Consider the following 17,422-nt stretch of genomic DNA (forward strand, 5'->3'; position numbering starts at 1 on the left):
CCGTCCCCGCCCCCGCGACGTACCTCCTAATGGCTGCCATTAACGTTACGTGGGCTCCCGGTGCGGGATGTGTATGTGTGTGTGGGGGGGGTGTGTGTCTTCCCTCAGGGAGAGCGCGGTGTCGGTACAGACGGACCCCGCCGGTGCGAACCGACCCCACCGCTGCGGGCAGCCCCCGCCGGTGCGAAGCGACCCCCGCCGGTGCGGAGACCCGCGGGGCTGGATGCCGTTTCACCCAGGGGGTGCGGGGGGCGAGGCACCGGCAGCGGACACTGCAGCCCCCTCCCGCGGTTTTGGGGTGGGTGTGTGGCTGTGTCACAGGCGACAGCCACCACCGTCGAGGTCCCGCCGCGCGGCGGGAGCCCCGGGGACACGGCCCCCAACGGCCGGGGCGGGGCCGGGCCGGGCCGGGCTGGGCTGGGCCGCCCTCCTCAGAAGGAGGGGGAAAGCGCCGCCACCTGCCCCCGTCAGGGCCGGCCCGCCCTCGTGGTTATTTAGAGGAGCGTTGCGGCCGGGTGTCGCTTGCAGCCGGTGCCGGGCAGCGGCCTCCTAGCGCCATGAGCGGTGGCGGTATCGAGAACCCGGTGTTTGAGCCGCCCAGCCCCGACCTCGGCCGCCGGCGCCGGGCGAGCCCCGCGGGGGTAGACGGCGGCGTCCCCGCCGAGGCTGAGGAGGGGCCCTGCGGGTGGGGCCGCTGTGCCCCAAAGGCTCTGCAGCTCTGCAACAACCCTGAGGGCTACCTGGCTGCCTACAGCCTGCTGGCTATCTTCCAAGGTAACCCGTCCCCGCCACCTTGTCCGGAGCCACAGGCCTGCAGCCCTCTTCTCCACCTTCCCCCTGGGACCTGGCCCTTGCAGGCCGCCCGCTGCCCCGGGCACGGCTTGCTGCCCATCCTGGAGCTGAAGGGGAAGCCAGGCGGGAGCCTGAGCTGGGGAAGGCCGGAGGAGAGTGGTGGTGATCTGCGTGGTGGGTGAGGGGAGGTGAGGTTCCTCCAGCCGCCTAAGTCTGGTGCTGTTGCTGGAAAAGTGACAGTGAGTGGCTTCACTAGAGGAAGAAGGTACCTGAGCGATGGGGAAGTTGCTCATACAGTATTACTCTCTGTATCTCACTCTGTTCCTCCTTCTCCTCCCTCCTTCTTGAGCGCTGCTGAGTCTGTGGTCCCATCAGCTTGATGCTTCACGCTGTTGTCTACGCTGTGCCCCCGTTGCTCACAGGGGAGTAGCCTTCCATGCGTGCCTCACGGGTTGAGGCATCTGAGCCAGGGAATAAAACGCAGGGTATAAACCAACAGACAAAGCTGTAGTGTCCTCAAACGTGTTTTGTTATCTGCCTGACAATGGTTGGGTGGGACTTCAGGAAATTAAGATGGCTTTGAAAAATACCTGGTTTTCTTTGTGGATCGTAGTGCAGCTTTCTAACGCTTAGCTAATGGCTGAACGTAACCTTGAGGGGAACGTGAAGTTTAGTTTGCTCTTAATTGTTGTTGTTCAGCTTCAGATATTCTTGTCCATATTTTTGGCTTTCTGTAACAAGATTTGTTAGGGCTTTGGCAAGCCTTGGGCTTAGAAAGTACTAATAATGGCTGAGGGAGAGGGGAAATTAGGGTATCAAATGGACGAACTTGAGGTTTGTAATGCTTATATATTTGTCAAACTGAGATACCGGATTAATGTTCAGAACCCTTCAACTCTACTGGACTAGCTAGAAAAGCAAACTGTTTCCTGAAAAATTATGAGGCTGTGAAGCTCATCCTTGTGGCTCCTGAAGAATGAGACTGCTGTAGAGTGGTAGAGGGAGATGCAGGAGAAGAGTTTCAGTGCTGAAAGAGCACCAGCCTGTGCTGAAGACATGTGGGATACGGGTGGCTGCGTCCTTGCCTGGAACCACACTGAGGTAGTTGGGGTGGTCTGAGGAGAACTGAGCAGGAGGTTCTGCTTAAAGCCTAGAAGGATCTGACTGCTGCTTGTGTTGCTTGAAAAATCCTTAGAAGAACCAATGTCTCTCAGTATGTGTTTCTGTGAACTCTTTCGGATGTCAACCTGTTTAGAATCTGATCTTTTCTTAGCATAGAGATACTGTGTTAGAAAAGAAGTATCAAAAGAGTTCTGGGTGAGCCTGTTGTTTCTTGCTTGTTTTTGAAAGGCTGTGCTACAGCTGGTAGGGCCGGGGGGTGATTACTGTTGTGGTTGTCCTGCTGTTGGCTCAAATTTATTTTCCCTAATGTAGTAAAAAGCAAGGGAGGGATGCAAGAACTTCTTGCGTAGCAGATTTCAATGGCAACCAAGTTGTAGAAAACTTTTAGATCCTGCATGTGTGCTTTTGTAGCTTAAGAATGCAGATAGGCAAATCTGATTCAGGGCAAATGCCCTGAATGTGACACTGAAAACTTTCAGACTATATTACACTAAACAAAGTGTCTCGACTATTTCCATCACTTCTGACTTTGCTGTAGCAATGTTTCTTAAAATCCAGTTTGCTGTGCTGATCTAATAGTCTGCTCAGCTGAATAATGAATTCAGTATCATTTAAATTTTATCTCTTAGTTGTAGTGTAGATAGGTTCCCAGTCAAAAAGCTCTTGTATCATAAGAAACTTTGTCCCCTTAGGATGTTATGGGTGTTGGTTATGCCACTTATCTAGGTCTTGGTCCTGTTATCTCACTGGAGATGTGTGCCAGACCTCAGAGAGGTACCTATCTAATCTAGTTCAGATTTAGGTCCTTAATGTAAGAAAACTTCTGATGCTTGTTTTGAAAGCTGATGTAGGCATGGCTATTGTAGACCTTGTGGCACTCTTAATGTGTTATTTGGATTTTCTGAATAAGTACCTTTCATTTGACTAGATTGTAGAAAGGAAATTGGGGACTGAAGACTCGAGTTGCAACCCTCTTTAAGAAGCAGAAAAAACAAGAATCTTTTTCAGACAAGAAATTCAATGCTGCATGTGAGGCTGTGAAAATATTCAGGTCTTGCATCTTCAGAACTTAGATAAAAGCACACAAAACACAACTGCGGTTTTGAAGTTATGTGGGCTACTACTGTACTTCAGCTTTGGATCCAATTATTTAATTTACCCTCCAAATCTAAGAAACCATCAATGCAGAAGATAAAATATGTCTGTAAAACTTGCAAATGGTAATGAATCTCTGGAAAAGTTTATTTCCTAATGCACTGAAGAGCAGTGAAGTAATCCTTAACAACCTTTTGCTGAATCCTTAACAAACTTTTGATGTTGTGCTGTAAAGGAGGGAACATAGTAGGTAGTCATCTGCAGTGACCTGGTACATGTGTGTAGATTTTTGTATGTGTGTCTAACTGAAGGCATGTATTTACTGGGTGATTTTCTGGCTGCCCTAGGGAAGAGGTGGTTGTTATCATTAGCACCTGATTGCTGTATTTCAGCTTCTCCAAAGATTCCAAGTGAAACTTAACTCTTCATTTCTGACTGTTTCTATTTCATGCAAAACCTGTATTTCCGGAATTGAAAACACTTTTTTTTTTTTGCTTAGAACATGGTTACATGACTAATACCTGCATTCTGTGTGGCACTTGGAGTTGCATAAAATTATGATTGCATTTTGTAATACAGTAACAAGATATACTGCCCTTTTGTATCTGTAGTAGCAAACAAGATAGAAGATATCTCACTATTTTGACTACAAGAAGTACAGTTTATTCCACATGTCAGTAATAATTTTCTTAACTGGTGGTTCTGTTGTTTTGTTTAAGACTAGTTCAGTCTGAGCTGTCTGAGAAGTTTGGATAGCAATAATATTTTATACTCTGAGATTTGTTAGTGGAAGGATTTTTTAATTATTATTTTTTCTTTTTTAAATTGTGTCTGCAAACCACTGCTTTAGAGCCACCATACTTAAAACAACTGTAGAGCACCTTTTTTTTTTTTAGTTGGTGAAAGAAAAGTACTCTGTTTTTCATTAGAGCAAATGAAGTTGGTTTATGATTAATCTGGATTTTGTGGGTCAGTACACACAGTACCTAAAATTCTAACAGATGTGGCAGGACTAAAAGGTTTTGGATGAGAATAGTTAAAAAATAATTTCTATACTACAGTTTAAGAGTTGGGATGGCCTTGTGGGATTTGTGTTTCAGATCAAGTTAGTATCAGCCAGGTTCCACTGTTCTTGAAGAGACTGATTAATCACTACATGATTGCATTGGAGAAGTTATGTTGCCATTCATCAGATATACATTTTTACAGATGCAGTTAATTTGACTGAATAATTAGATTTCAAGGTTTTATGGCTTTTAGGATGTAAATTAAAGGTGGCAACTTAAACCACAGTAAAGATGGTGTCTTCTAGTTCTGTAATCAAGTTGCTACATAGCACACATAATTCCTGTGAAAGTTTAAGGCCTTAGTAAATGTTTCAAGTGCTAGCAAATGGGAAACACTTGTTTGTTCATTCCTTCATGCTAGTATTGTTCTCTGGTCAATACTCAGTTAAGAAGAAATGAAGAAAGCTGCCAAATGTATAAATAATAGCAGTAGAGGAACACCTGAATACTTCTGTTAATCCCATGTGAATTTAAGTGTGGTGGTTATAGTGAGAGCTGAAATTGGCATCCTTAATGAAGTGGCTGTAGTAGGGTATTAGAAAACTAAGGTTGTGCTAAGAACTGCCTCCTTACAGAAAGCTGAAGTGTTTAGTTATGGTGGGGATTGCACTGATAAGAAAACAGCTGGCTGATGAGAGATTTGGAGTAATTTTTTTTTAATAAGTAGGGCACTTTAGGCAGATCTGTTGATGTTCAGCCTGTGCAGTTGCACTTCTGGATGGTGCAGTTCTTGTTAAAGGCTAACTTAAATCCATTTCTGTCACCAGTCATCTGTCCCTCTGGCCTGTTTTTTGAATGACAGTGGAGAATCGTGTTTGAATTTTAGAAAGAGTAACTGTAACTGTAGGGCCTGTGTCATGAGAGATGCTCATCAGTCATCTCTGAGTTTACAGAACTCTTAATCTTGTTTGCAGCTGTGACTTCAAGACTTCCTAACTTTTTTCCAGGGTCAATATTTTATTACAGGCACAGTTTAATTAGGCTACCATGAAGTTATCTGACACTGTTATGAAGTATAGCTAATCATCTCACTTGTAATGGAATCCTGTTTTGGGACTGCTGGAAGTAAACTGCTCTAAGTTTAACTACTTGATGTTTCACGTACAAACAGATGGCAGGATGGGAGATTCAAGTTAGTGTCTACAGACAACGTTTCTGTAAAAATGGGCAGTGTGTATAAGCGTGCAATGGCAGCTTACTTGCTTCTGCTTTTGGATGAGTTTTCTGGAGTTTGCCTGTGCCTAAGTAGGGCAGCTAGCTCCTGCAAGGCCTTTTCTCCAGGTTGTCTGATACTTCTGCTTCAGAGGGCCTGAAGATTCACAGGGCAAACTTTTTTCCTCAGTTAATCACCTTGGTTACTCTGAAACAGTTACAAAGTATTTTTAAATAGTTTAACACTTCTTTATATTGTAGGGAAGGGATCTCGGTTCAAAAGTCTACTTTTATCTCCTCTTCATGGTGATGGGGAAGAAATGATGTTTGTGACAATCATTATTTGAAAACTATGTCCTGAACTTGCTTCAGTTGTAGTTTGTAATCTAATGCAAGTCATTACCTTGACTAATTTCCTTTTAATTTGTACAGTGTTTTATGACACAGTAATGCATTCGGTTTGAAATCTGTCTGTGCTTCAAACTGAATCTGGAACCTTAATACATGGACAGAGTTTAAGGCATGGTGTTTTGCTGGTTTAATACTTGAGTGTTGAATGCCCACAGGTGGGATCAAAATCCAGTGGGTCCTCTGCAGTTTGGCTGGCTTAAGTTGGCACTCTCAGTCCACTATATTATGTGGATTTTAAAGCTAATAAAGACCTGAAAATGTAGTTTTATAAATATATTCATTTTAACCCTTCAATCAAATGATGATAAGTTTACCCTTGCAACTCTATCAAATTAAAGTATCTTTGACTAATTATCTCCTTTTTTTTTTTTTGTAGGAATTGTGGTAAATGGCCTGATTAACATTAGTATTTCAACAATCGAGAAGCGTTATGAGTTGAACAGTTCCCTCACTGGTTTAATCTCTGCAAGCTATGACATTGCTTTTTGTGTGTTGTCACTGTTTGTATCTTTCTTTGGAGAAAGAGGGCACAAACCACGATGGCTTGCTTTCTCAGCATTTATGCTAGGATTGGGCTCACTCATATTTTCCTTACCACACTTCAGTAGTGGAAAATACCACTATGGAGCTAAACTTGAAGGTAAGTTTATCCTTATGTTCTGCAGATGATTAAAAAAAAAAAAAATCTGTAATATATTGATGCAACTCTTAATTTGGTACAATATAGTTAATCTCTGTCAAAACCCTAGAAATAGGGTGTTATCTCTAACACTGAAAATGAAATGGTTCTGAAATGATCTGTAAGTTCAGGATCTATCTCTCTGCACAGTGAACTTTCTTTTTCAGAAGAGATTGAGTGTCAATATCAGTGCTTGCTTAAAAGCAGCATTTGAATAAAGTGCTTTTTTAACTTGCATTGATGAATGCAATTAAAATACACTGTGTAAAAAATGATCTGGATTGTTTTGTGAATAGGAATGCAAGTTAGGTCAGTGATGTAGAATAAATATTAAGAGAAAGCTGCTAGACTTACCATTGCCTTGTTGAAAGGTGACTACATCTTGCATTTCTTTTGGGTTTTGGACTATTAAAGGCATCTTAGGTAATTCATTAACAAGTTTCACTAAATTCTCCTAAAATATTGATTGAAACTTGTGGGTTTCTTTGAAATAAAGAGGGAACAAACAGTACTGAACTATACTAAACAAAGTAGTACTGAAATCGTGGGAGTAATGAGCTCTCAGGTCTTGCATATCTTTTCTCATAAAACAAAACTTTAAGTGCAGTGTGCTTAAAGCTGACTATTTGCATCTCAATTTAGTGGCACACTTGTAACTAATAAAGAAACATCTAGATATGTGTAAAGCAGAATGACTTAATCTTTTAGGATTGTCTTAATTGTTGTTGCAGTATTTAATTAGATTTACGCCTTCAATGACTAAGTGTATTAGAGTGGTCTCTAAAAAAAAATAATCAGTCACTATTAGGCAATCTGGTGGAAGGTTCTCAGTCTTCTGGTTGTTGATTCTCAAATTAGTTTTTCAAGCGTTAATCACATCACACACTTCCATGAGTTGTCGACATCAACCATTACTTAAATTACTTTGCTAAACAGTTGTTCCCCACCTAATAAATGAGAATCTGAGGCAGAAGTCATTTGAACTTTTAATTGAACAAGGCCAAAACAAAAAAAAACACTCTTCAGTGTTGGGGGGGCTATAAGCAGATGATTTTAGCCCTTAGTAAAGGACCAACAACTTACTTGCTCCTGGCTCTATTACAGTCCCATATCACTACAATTTCAGTATTACCCTCTAGTACTTTACTATTATTTTACTTCCTACTTTACTAGTATGGAAGGGAAGCTGAATTTAATACAAAAAAAGCTCCAACCTGATTGTAAATTTTTTCTATTTTTTTCAATTTTTCCCCTCCTACCAATTTTGGTTGAAATCTCAAATAAGCTGTTACTGTTTCATCAAACATCTGCCTCTTCTACCATTAAAGATGCTGTAGTTGTTGATACTTTATTAGGGATCACCTTCTACAGTTTTCAGATTTCAAAAGTCCATGTAGGGAAAATTTTAAGTGGAAAATGTGTTTTCTTCTCCATGGTACTGTAAGCTGACTGAACTCATGCTGTTTTGACTGCTGTAATGCAGGTACCTGTGCTGTCACTGTGGTGAGAAGATTTAAGGAGTTAAGCTGACTTGGACAAGACCCTATCAAAGATATATGAGTACAGAGTGCGGGAAATGTCTGCACCATGACAGACAATGTAAATCTGCAGGTGCTGTGCAATGGCATCCTTTAACATTTATGTAAACCACAGTATATGATTTTATAGGATGTCTGGTTTAACTAGTTATGGTATTGATGAAGTATTTTAATTATATATTTAATTGCAGAATTAATAGAACCACCCCCCAAAATCCTTCCTTGTTGCTTATTTGTTTGGATGAGTAGTTTATAAAGATTTTAATGGATAGGGAGTAAACTCTTTTATCTGATGCTTTGTATTAAAATCTACCACATAATTTATTTTTGAACCGTTCCTAGTTGGTTACTTGATTACTTATGTTCATCTCTAATATGTGAATACAGTGAGTTTCACCTGCAGGACAACTTCCAAGTGTAGTTCAGTGACATATTTAATATGGCTGTCAGGTTAGTAGATCTAGTCTGGAATACAAAAATATATCTAGCCTCCAGTATAGGGCTTACAGGCTTCCTGTAACTTGTTGTTTTACCTTGATGTATTAATTTAATTCTAGTCTGAATATATACATATAGTATTCGACCAAAACTACTCTATTTGAATTATTTATTATTCGTATTCTTTAGTGTTTATTTCTAAACACTCTTTAGAAATTTTAGAAAAAGGTTTAATCCATTTCATATTGAAAGAGCAGCTAACCAATGGTCTACTGATTTACCAACAGCAATCTCCAGAAAGGCTTCAGACTGAAATTTGTAACCTAGATGTAACCAGTTATTCCTCTGATAACTTTTCTTTTTTAGCCTACATAGGGTTGTCAGTTTCAGCTGGCTCTGATACTTGTAGTCAGGAGCCCCATCTAGTGGTTTGTCTGTAATGAAACCAGTCTGTATTTGATTACTGGTAGAGAGTGCAGAGAATTGTAAAATCTATAACCTATGTACTTTTAAACTTCCATCTCAGATCTTACTGAAACATCTTTAAATTTTTAAAAGATGTCTGTCACAGCAAATGTGAAATATAGCTCTTCACTTGACAGGAGTATGACTTTATTGTGAAGATCGTCAGACGTTGCAACAGATTACCCAGAAAGACTGCAGTCTGTATCTCTGGCGGTTTCAAGACCCTGATGAGTAAAGTCTTGAGCAACTTGGTCTGCATTTGGTTTTGAAACTGTTTGGATTGGGAGATTGGACTACATGACTCCCTGATGCCTCTAGCAACCTGAAGTATTCCATGAGTCTCTTCAGTAACAGGATACGAATGATGTCTTTGGAAAAAAAAGTATTTTTGTTAATAACAAGTCTTAGACATTTATGTTGAAATGTTTGTGGCTGATCTGAGAAGACAGAGAATGACTTGAACACCTTTCTTCAGTTATTTTTCTACTGGAAACTCTGGTGGTGGATAAGTCATTTAGGGTCTGAGAGTTAGTGAATCTTCTCAGAAGGGCACTAATTGATCTTCCTTCCCAGAACACGTCAAGGACAATTAAAGGGTGAAGAAGACTATGGCATTTGGCTACTAATGGCAACAGAATATGTGTGATAGCAGTCTCTAGTTTGACTGTTTTGGCATGTACCATTAGTAATGTCTGTGGTTTTTCTGTTGGTTTTTCTCTCTGAAGAGACTGTCTGAGTAGTTGAATAATTGATAGTGCTGCTGTTCTCTACACTGTTTAGTCTGTTTCTCTATACCACTTAGATGTTCTGTAGTGCTGTAACATCTGTCTTTAGAAACCAAGAACTTAGTCTTCATTCAGCATGTTCATTGAAGCTTTGGGTGACTTTCCTATTTAAGACTTAAAGTAGAGACAAATTTTTAAGTTTTAAAAGGAGTAGAAACCAAGCTCTTCTTTCTTTCTCACTCCTTGCAATTCTTTAAACTATTCTCTATCCCCCAAAGGACAACCCCCCACCCCTTAATGGCTGCAGTTCAAGATGGGAGTAAAACTAGTCTTGACCTGTCTTAATTCTAATTAATACAATTGCTAAAGCATTTCACAGTTGGTTCCACCTTCTTGGCTAGTATGTTGTATTAGATATTTGGTAGTATTTTGGCCCTTACATAACTTGGATTCAGGTAGATGTGTTAGATTAAAGCGTGCAAGAAGGCTTATGGTAAATAACTCTGGATGGTGTTACCTTGAATGTGGTTCTGCTCTTTAAAATGCAAGTATAATCCAATGACTTTTAGAAGGGAAAGCAAGTTTAATGAGAAGATAGTTAAAAATGGGCAACCACCCATCTTAAACTTCTCCCAGAGCTTGGCTTATTTCAGGCTAGACTTTCTTGATCATGTAAAAGCCAGTGCCTTTTCTCTCCACAATTCTTATGGCACCAGGCTTATGGATCTACTTCAGGTTGGATTTAACCTATGTCACTTTACTGGTCTGCTTAACCCTTGGACTGGTACAAGAAGGGGATGACATGAATGGCTGTGATAAACTACTGTTTGATGACAGTTCTGATTTATGCTGGTTTAAACTAATCTCATAGTTTTGTAGTAAATCATCTTTGCTTTTAAAATGTTTTCATCATCTTTGCTTTTAGAAGGAACTTGCTGACTGAAAAAAAGAGGTCTGATAGCTGATGTAAATAAAAGGATTATAATTATATTGAAGTGCATATTGATGGTTCTCTTAATTTTGTAGCTAGACCTGATCACATAGTTCTGAAAACAAACTAATGTGATAAACTTCTCTCTCTCTCAATGTCAGGATAAATTTCCTAGGGCGTATAAAATGATGAGCTAGGAAACTGAAGGAGAGAGGCTATAATCAGTTAGTTACACAATGGCACAGGCTTCTAGATTCACATGAACTGAGACATTGAGGGTGGAGAAGGGGATTCATGAAGAACCACACTCTGTAAGAGCTTGATTTGCATTACCATATGTAATATGCTTATTTCATGAAGCTATTTCTAGATCTCAAATTAGGCTACGCTTCTGTCATTTGACATAGTTCATGGCACTTTCTTGCCCTGTGTTATTTGTTCTCTGATGTGTATATTTTAATAAGATACTATTATTTGTGTACTACAATAAAATAACTAGTTAAATGCAGTTTTGGACTTGTCCAGTAGGTATTGGAGGCTAACTTATAACTGCAGGTATATTCTATATATGTGCTGTACATGAATAGGTGTATGTTAGCAAGAGGACATGGTGTCCTTCTATAGTCAGCTTTAGATGTTGTGCGTGTAAATAGTGCAAAGTTAACCTGATTTAAGACTTAATTTCCTGCAGGAAAGAAGAATCTTACTAAAGAAAGCAGATTGACAAGAAATGGAAAATATAATCTAAAAACTTTATCAGAGTAATGATTGATTAATAAAGTGTTCCCCGTGTGGCTTCAGTATAGCATTAAAATGAAAACATTGTTCCTAAATGGAAAGGAAGGAAAATTTTAATGACGAGTACTCCTGAAGTATTGTTTTCCCATCACTATGTTGGATGGTTTCTGTGCAACTCCACTGAATCACTGAATTGTGCTACATGATTCCACCACCATTTAAGGTACTGCTTCTTCTGGAGGAAGGCAGGATAGATCCCATGGATGCATTTATAACATCAATGTAAACAGTTCTCTTTAAATATCTATTGTGTGGAAAGCACTTCCTTGTGTTTTATGTCCTGTGAGCCCAAAATGTGGACAAGCTGGCCCTTTGCTTAAGTAAAAAGTGTTCTCAAATGTAAAAGTACCTGAGAAACAGTGTAATAATTTCATTGCAAAGTATTGAGAATTAATAAGTCTACTCATCTGATCTGAAGGGTGTGTTCTTGTACATTTGCTGAGTATTGCTCGTTTCCTCCAAACTGGTAGGTTTATCCTCTTCCTCAGGGTTGTACCCTCTTCTGTGGAAAAACCTCAAAGAGCCATGCTCCTCTTTTTGATCTTGTCAGTCGGGACTGTCTGCTACTAAAAGTGCAATAATAGCAGGAGGAAGGAGAATAGAAGACATAATCCCTGTCTCCAGTTCCTCTTTTCTCTTCCCTTCTCATAGTGTCAAACATTACAGAGGCAGGTGCAATCTTAGGCTGTTCTAGCTCTTCTTCCCTTTTTATGTTTGTATTTGGAGGCTTTACTCTATACATGTTCTCATACTGGAGATATGGCAGTGTGTGCTCTCTGAGAGATAGTGGTTTGGGTTTTTAAGTTGTCTCTTTTTCATTTTTAGGGAAACACTTCTCTAAACAGCATATGAGAAGGGCAGATTATCTTTACTTGTGACTGATGACTGCTCTTTCTTGTCCAGGAGTCCAACTTTCCTCAGGTTGCTCAGGCTGTTCTGTCACTTAGGAGTGGAAGTTGTTATTAGTGCTCCTCAGAATCATTATAAAGTACAAGAGCAAAATCAAGTGTCTGTTACTTATGTGTAGTCACTAACCGGTTGAATGACCATTTGATGGTTTGGTGTGGTTTATTGTTTTGTGTTTCTTGTTAGTGTTTTTTTTGCATACATCTGGTCAATGATGCTTTCAACAAGGCAAAACGTTTAGATAAGGCTTTTTCCTCCATCTTTCCTTTGTGGTAAGGAAACAAAAACCAAGCCATGACAGCCTTCCATGACATCATATACCCCAAAAGAAATACTATCTTATTGTCATATAGGATATGTTAGTAGGCCTGGAAATTAAAATGGGAGCCTGTCACTAACAGCACTTCATATGCAGTTCAGCTTTCAGTACAGGTTTTTCTTCAGTTGGACTATGATGAGCCGGGGTAACAGAATTTTAAAATGTTGCTGTTTCTGTCTTTCAGACACATGTCAAGTTCCAGGAGGAAGCTCTGCTAACTTCACTTGCAATGCCAGCACAAAGTCTTCACTTCCTAACTATCTGTATGTCTTTATGCTGGGACAACTGCTGCTAGGAATTGGAGGAACTCCACTATATACTTTGGGGACTGCTTTTATTGATGATAGTGTCCCAACACACAAGTCTTCCCTTTATATAGGTAACTTTTAAAGCTGTTTATAACACATTGTCTGGGTAGATCATAGACTGCATTGCCTTCCAAATGCTTTTATGAATTCCTCTGTTTAAACCAGTCTTGTCATTGTTTACTTATCTGCACAAAGTGTTTCTGTATCAGTTGCTGTGCAAGTTAGGTACTAGTCTGCTGTAAGTATCAAGTCTTTTCAATAGTTATTTTGCAGAGCATGGTAAGGCTACTTTGAGCACCTCTCCCATTGCTTTTTCATGTCAGTAACTGCAAGTGGTTAAGTGGTTAAGTAGCCTGTCTGTTAACAACAGGATAAATTACAGCAAAAATTTGCATTTTAGTGTTACAGGTGTTGAAAAATACTGTGTTTCAGGTCGGTAGCCAGACCTTATTGTATCCTTTTACAGTTTTATTTATTTACCTTCTAACAGCAGGCTGTCCCCTTAGTGTGAGGGCACTCCTGTGAATCATGTGATCAATACAGTCCTCTAGCCACATACAAATTTGGTACTTCAGGAGGAAATACTGGAAACATTTTTCCTTAATTGAAGGTGATTCCCTAGAAACATGGAGAATGTGATTGTTTTACTGTGGGGCTGTTTGAAAGCTAAGGAATACTAATTCTCAGAAGTGTTTTCTTTTTTTTTTAATCTTTCTAGTCAGCATTCTCTGGGTTATGTGCATTCTTACTGTCAAGTTCATTGTAGTCTAAGTATTTTCGATGGGGATGAAGAAGTGTGCTGTTTTCCCCGGTTTTATGTGCAAGCTGATGAAAGTATGTTAGCCATACCGGTAACTTGCAGGAGGAATTGAAAGCATCCTGGGTTCCTGGACAGCTTTCCAGACTAAATCAATATTTTATGGAACAAAATCGAAGTAATCATCTATTTGTACACAACACTTGCTTAGTTGTTCCAGTCAAGCCACTTCATTTGATGCCAACAAATAGAAGAGTTGCATATGTTAAATCTTGAATAACAAAGACAGCTTTTATTTTTACCATTTCTTTATATTGACACAGAAGAGTATTACACTTCTTTCTGAGGCCAGAGAAATAAATAGAGCAGAATTAAGGCTGTCTGCATGATTAGAGGATCAAGAAGTGGCCTTGAAAATTCGGGAGAATGGTGTCAGTTCTGATACTTAAAACATAACAAGCCAATACAATAAATAAATGCTTTGCAATCTTCAGACAACTGCTGATCTCAGAAGAACAGTGTATTCTGCCTAGTGTAACAAAACTAGAATGCAAGCAAGTGGACAGGTAGCTACATTAAGCCTTAATTATTTTTCTTGCTTTTATGCAATGTATTGAGGATTTAAAATATATTGCGTTTCTTTGCCTCATGCAAGAAGGCTTGTGCAAGGCAACAAAAAACACCCTACAGCTTTCTACTAGTGTCTGTAAATAGCTGCTAGCATCTTAAACTATAAGCTTGCAACTCATAAGTTAGTAGTTTCTTTCTTTTCTGGAACTGGGTGCATTTTCATTATGACTGTTCACTTGCTGAGCTGAGGCATCTATGTCTAAAGCTGATAAAAGTTAAGCAATTCCAAATGATAACTTATTTTGATATGTAGAAGGAAATACACACCTTCTAAGATAGCTTGATGTTCTGTGGGACAAATACAGAGTTAACTTGGAAAGATCCGATGAACATGTCATTATTTTCAAAATACAGAAAAACCTGGAATATGTCAATTCAATAGTAATTTTTCTTAACTGATATTTGAGTGTTCCCTTCTGCATCCCTTCCCCTTCTTGCATCGCTTCCAAACAGTCACCCCCATCATTCGTTCTTGCTGTCTGCAGTGTGTGAAACAATACTGAATACTCAGGGTCCAGGTGGTTTGGAGAACTCCAGATACTTCAACCTGGAAAAAAGCATAGAATATCAGCAGTAAGGATGCATATTTTACTAAATATTTGGACAGATCTTTTTACTATTAATTGCAAGTATTTACCTATGGAGACAGTGCTCCTGCCAGCATTGCAACAGAAGTCTGGCTGGTCAGGGAAACTATTGTGACACTGAGGAAAATCTTGTCCTAAGGCCAAAAAAAATGGATAGACCTAAAAGTCGTCTTTTATAGGATATGGTTACACCTGCAACTTTGTTTTTTGGATTGTGGTGGGGTGGTTTATTGTTTTGTTATGTGTGGTGTTTTTTTATTTATTTATAACTGGCAGGAGCTGTTAAGAGCCCTGTCTTTGTATTTTAAGGCTCACATCAATAAACTATAGTGCATATGACTGAGTTCTCGATGAATGTGTAGCAGATATTAATCTGGTCAAAAGTTTTAATGGAACCCTGGCCTCTGGTCTTGGCAGATCTGAAAACCATCAAGACTCAAAATTAAAATATAAATAAGTAGGTTCTTAAAGATTGTGGGCATGTACTATTAGCAATTGATGCTTGTAACACCCTCACTTAAACTTTTTCACAAGCTAATTTGTGATTAGAGGAACAAGATTTGCAAAAGGCAATCTAATAATGCATAAAGATAATTTCAGTGAAGTATCTTTTGCTGAACCTCTGAGTTGTGGCTTTTAATGAGAGATGCAAATTTTCTTGTTGAGGGACAAGTATGAAATTTGACTTCCACATGCTATAGTGGAAGCAATGACAGTGAAAGAATGGGTAGAATTAAATAAACCACTTTGTCTGAAGTTGATTTCAGATTTTTTTTTTTAAAAGAAAGCTTTAAAAATGTATGGTGAACTTGATGTTTTTATCTTCTCTTCTAGGAATTGGCTATGCAATGTCACTGCTGGGTCCTGCTATTGGCTATGTCTTAGGAGGGCAGCTACTTACTGTTTATATTGATATCCAGATCCCAGAAAGGCAAGATACAACTCTTCTGCTTTCTATTTTCTTTTCCTAATAAATTGGATTAGAATCTTCAGCTTTTTTCCATGTGAGGAGGGAAAACAGTTTTTCTTTGGGAAATACTGCATTTTCAAGAGCTTCATTAGCTTAATAACAAGTTGCATTCATACGAGTGTCTAGTGAGTGAGTTGCTTCCCACAGTGTGTCACTCCATTGTGCATGAAAGCTTCTCTGAAGTGTAAATACTTAGTTCTAGCTTTTCGAGGTATTAACTATATTAAAGCTGATAAAGGACAAAACATTTTTTTCTTAAAGTTGTTCTTTTAGGGTTAGATTGCAACTACTGATTTATTGTGCAAAAAGGTTGTCTGAGATGGGTTACAAGGGGTAGGATACTGCTACTTATCTCCTGGGGAAGAGCTTGCTAGAAAATCTACCAGTTTAGTAGCATTTCACTATTGAAAAAACAATGTTATAAATTGTACTACTGTCCAAACCAACAACTTCATTTATGCTTTTATTTCCTGTGTTTTAGGGACTTTGGACCAATGCAGTGGCATTCTGAACTTCTGTATTGGTTTTCACATAACTCATTGATTATGAAGATTCTTTCTAAAAACAGCTTTTTCATTATCTTAATAATCTTGGAATGATCTTAATGATCTTGGAATCAGGGCCAAATCATGGCTTTTAAATCAGAGTGTATTTGACTGAGTTGAAAGCTATATTTGGTAGAATACAATATTATTAAAGCTGATGAATGTGTTTTAAACAAGCAAACAATAAATTTAATACATTTAGAAGACAAGAAAATGATGATATTCAAAGGCTTTGTTAAAGCAGTGTTGAAAAAAATTCTACCTCATTGACATCTGAAATTGCTGATTTGAATTAATGAATGGTAGACCTGCTTTTTCCAAATTATTTTCCAGTACAAATATGGATCAAGATGACCCACGTTGGCTTGGAGCATGGTGGATAGCATTTGTTGCATGCTTTTTTGCAATTTGGCTTCTTATAATACCTTTTTCGTGCTTTCCGAAACACCTACCAGGTAATTGTTTAAGAACAATGGGTTACTTTGGAAGAGATATTTGTTTATACTTGTGGATTTTAGACTGCTGCACTGTGTGATTGATTCCTCTTTGATTCTGTTTCTCAGTTAACTGTCTTTTACTAAAACCTGATGATAAATAAGTTGTTTCCAATACGCAGCCTTCAAAACAAGGTGAATGAGCTAGAGCGAGGATCTTGTGTACGTAATGATGTACAATAGGGCTGGAAACAGGTACAGCATGGAAACTGATGGTCAAACTTTAGAAGCTGCTTGCAGTTAAGTGTCCAGGACTGTATCTAAAGCTGCTGTGTTACCCACCAAGAATCATAAGGGAATTCCATCAATTTAACTTTGTTAAATTGTTGTGTCTCACTCTATTGCCTTATTGTTTTGGGTGGAATAATAAAGCATGAACCAAAATATCTCAGAGCAGTCTTATAAAAAGAATAATGCTCTTTTTATAAGAATAAAAATGTGATTAATGTGATTTCTGTTCAGAAAGATATTATCTTGGAGTCCCTTGGGAGACTGTTTAAGTGATCTTACTATGCTTATCCGGAAATAGAAATGATAGAGGAAAAGGAAAAATGAAGTAGGGAACTGGGGAGAATCTGTAGCTGATTTAAAAAAAAAAATTGAATGGGCTTCAGGCTAGTCTGAAATTCTTGGGATATCCCTGATAATATCTTTTTACAGCAAAGGCCTTCCAAGGAAGCATGATGCTTTCAG

General features: G+C 39.0%; 1 protein-coding gene and 1 long non-coding RNA gene across 2 annotated transcripts in view; one reads left to right on the forward strand and one right to left on the reverse strand.

Moving 5' to 3' along the window:
* LOC106893481 overlaps positions 1-317 on the reverse strand; it is a 4,363-nt gene extending 4,046 nt beyond the window's left edge. The window contains exon 1 of the long non-coding RNA XR_001413080.1: positions 24-317. This is a non-coding gene — a long non-coding RNA (uncharacterized LOC106893481). The remainder of the gene's footprint in view (positions 1-23) is intronic.
* A 193-nt stretch (positions 318-510) lies between these two features.
* SLCO4C1 (solute carrier organic anion transporter family member 4C1) overlaps positions 511-17,422 on the forward strand; it is a 34,052-nt gene continuing 17,140 nt past the window's right edge. Inside the window, exons 1-5 of the mRNA XM_014951496.1 lie at positions 511-774; positions 6,016-6,279; positions 12,623-12,817; positions 15,555-15,651; positions 16,569-16,690. Coding sequence (XP_014806982.1) covers positions 558-774; positions 6,016-6,279; positions 12,623-12,817; positions 15,555-15,651; positions 16,569-16,690 — 895 coding nt within the window. The 5' untranslated portion in view covers positions 511-557. The remainder of the gene's footprint in view (positions 775-6,015; positions 6,280-12,622; positions 12,818-15,554; positions 15,652-16,568; positions 16,691-17,422) is intronic.

The sequence above is a fragment of the Calidris pugnax genome, unplaced genomic scaffold (assembly GCF_001431845.1).
Source record: "Calidris pugnax isolate Ruff unplaced genomic scaffold, ASM143184v1 scaffold148, whole genome shotgun sequence".
Classification (NCBI taxonomy): Eukaryota; Metazoa; Chordata; class Aves; order Charadriiformes; family Scolopacidae; genus Calidris; species Calidris pugnax.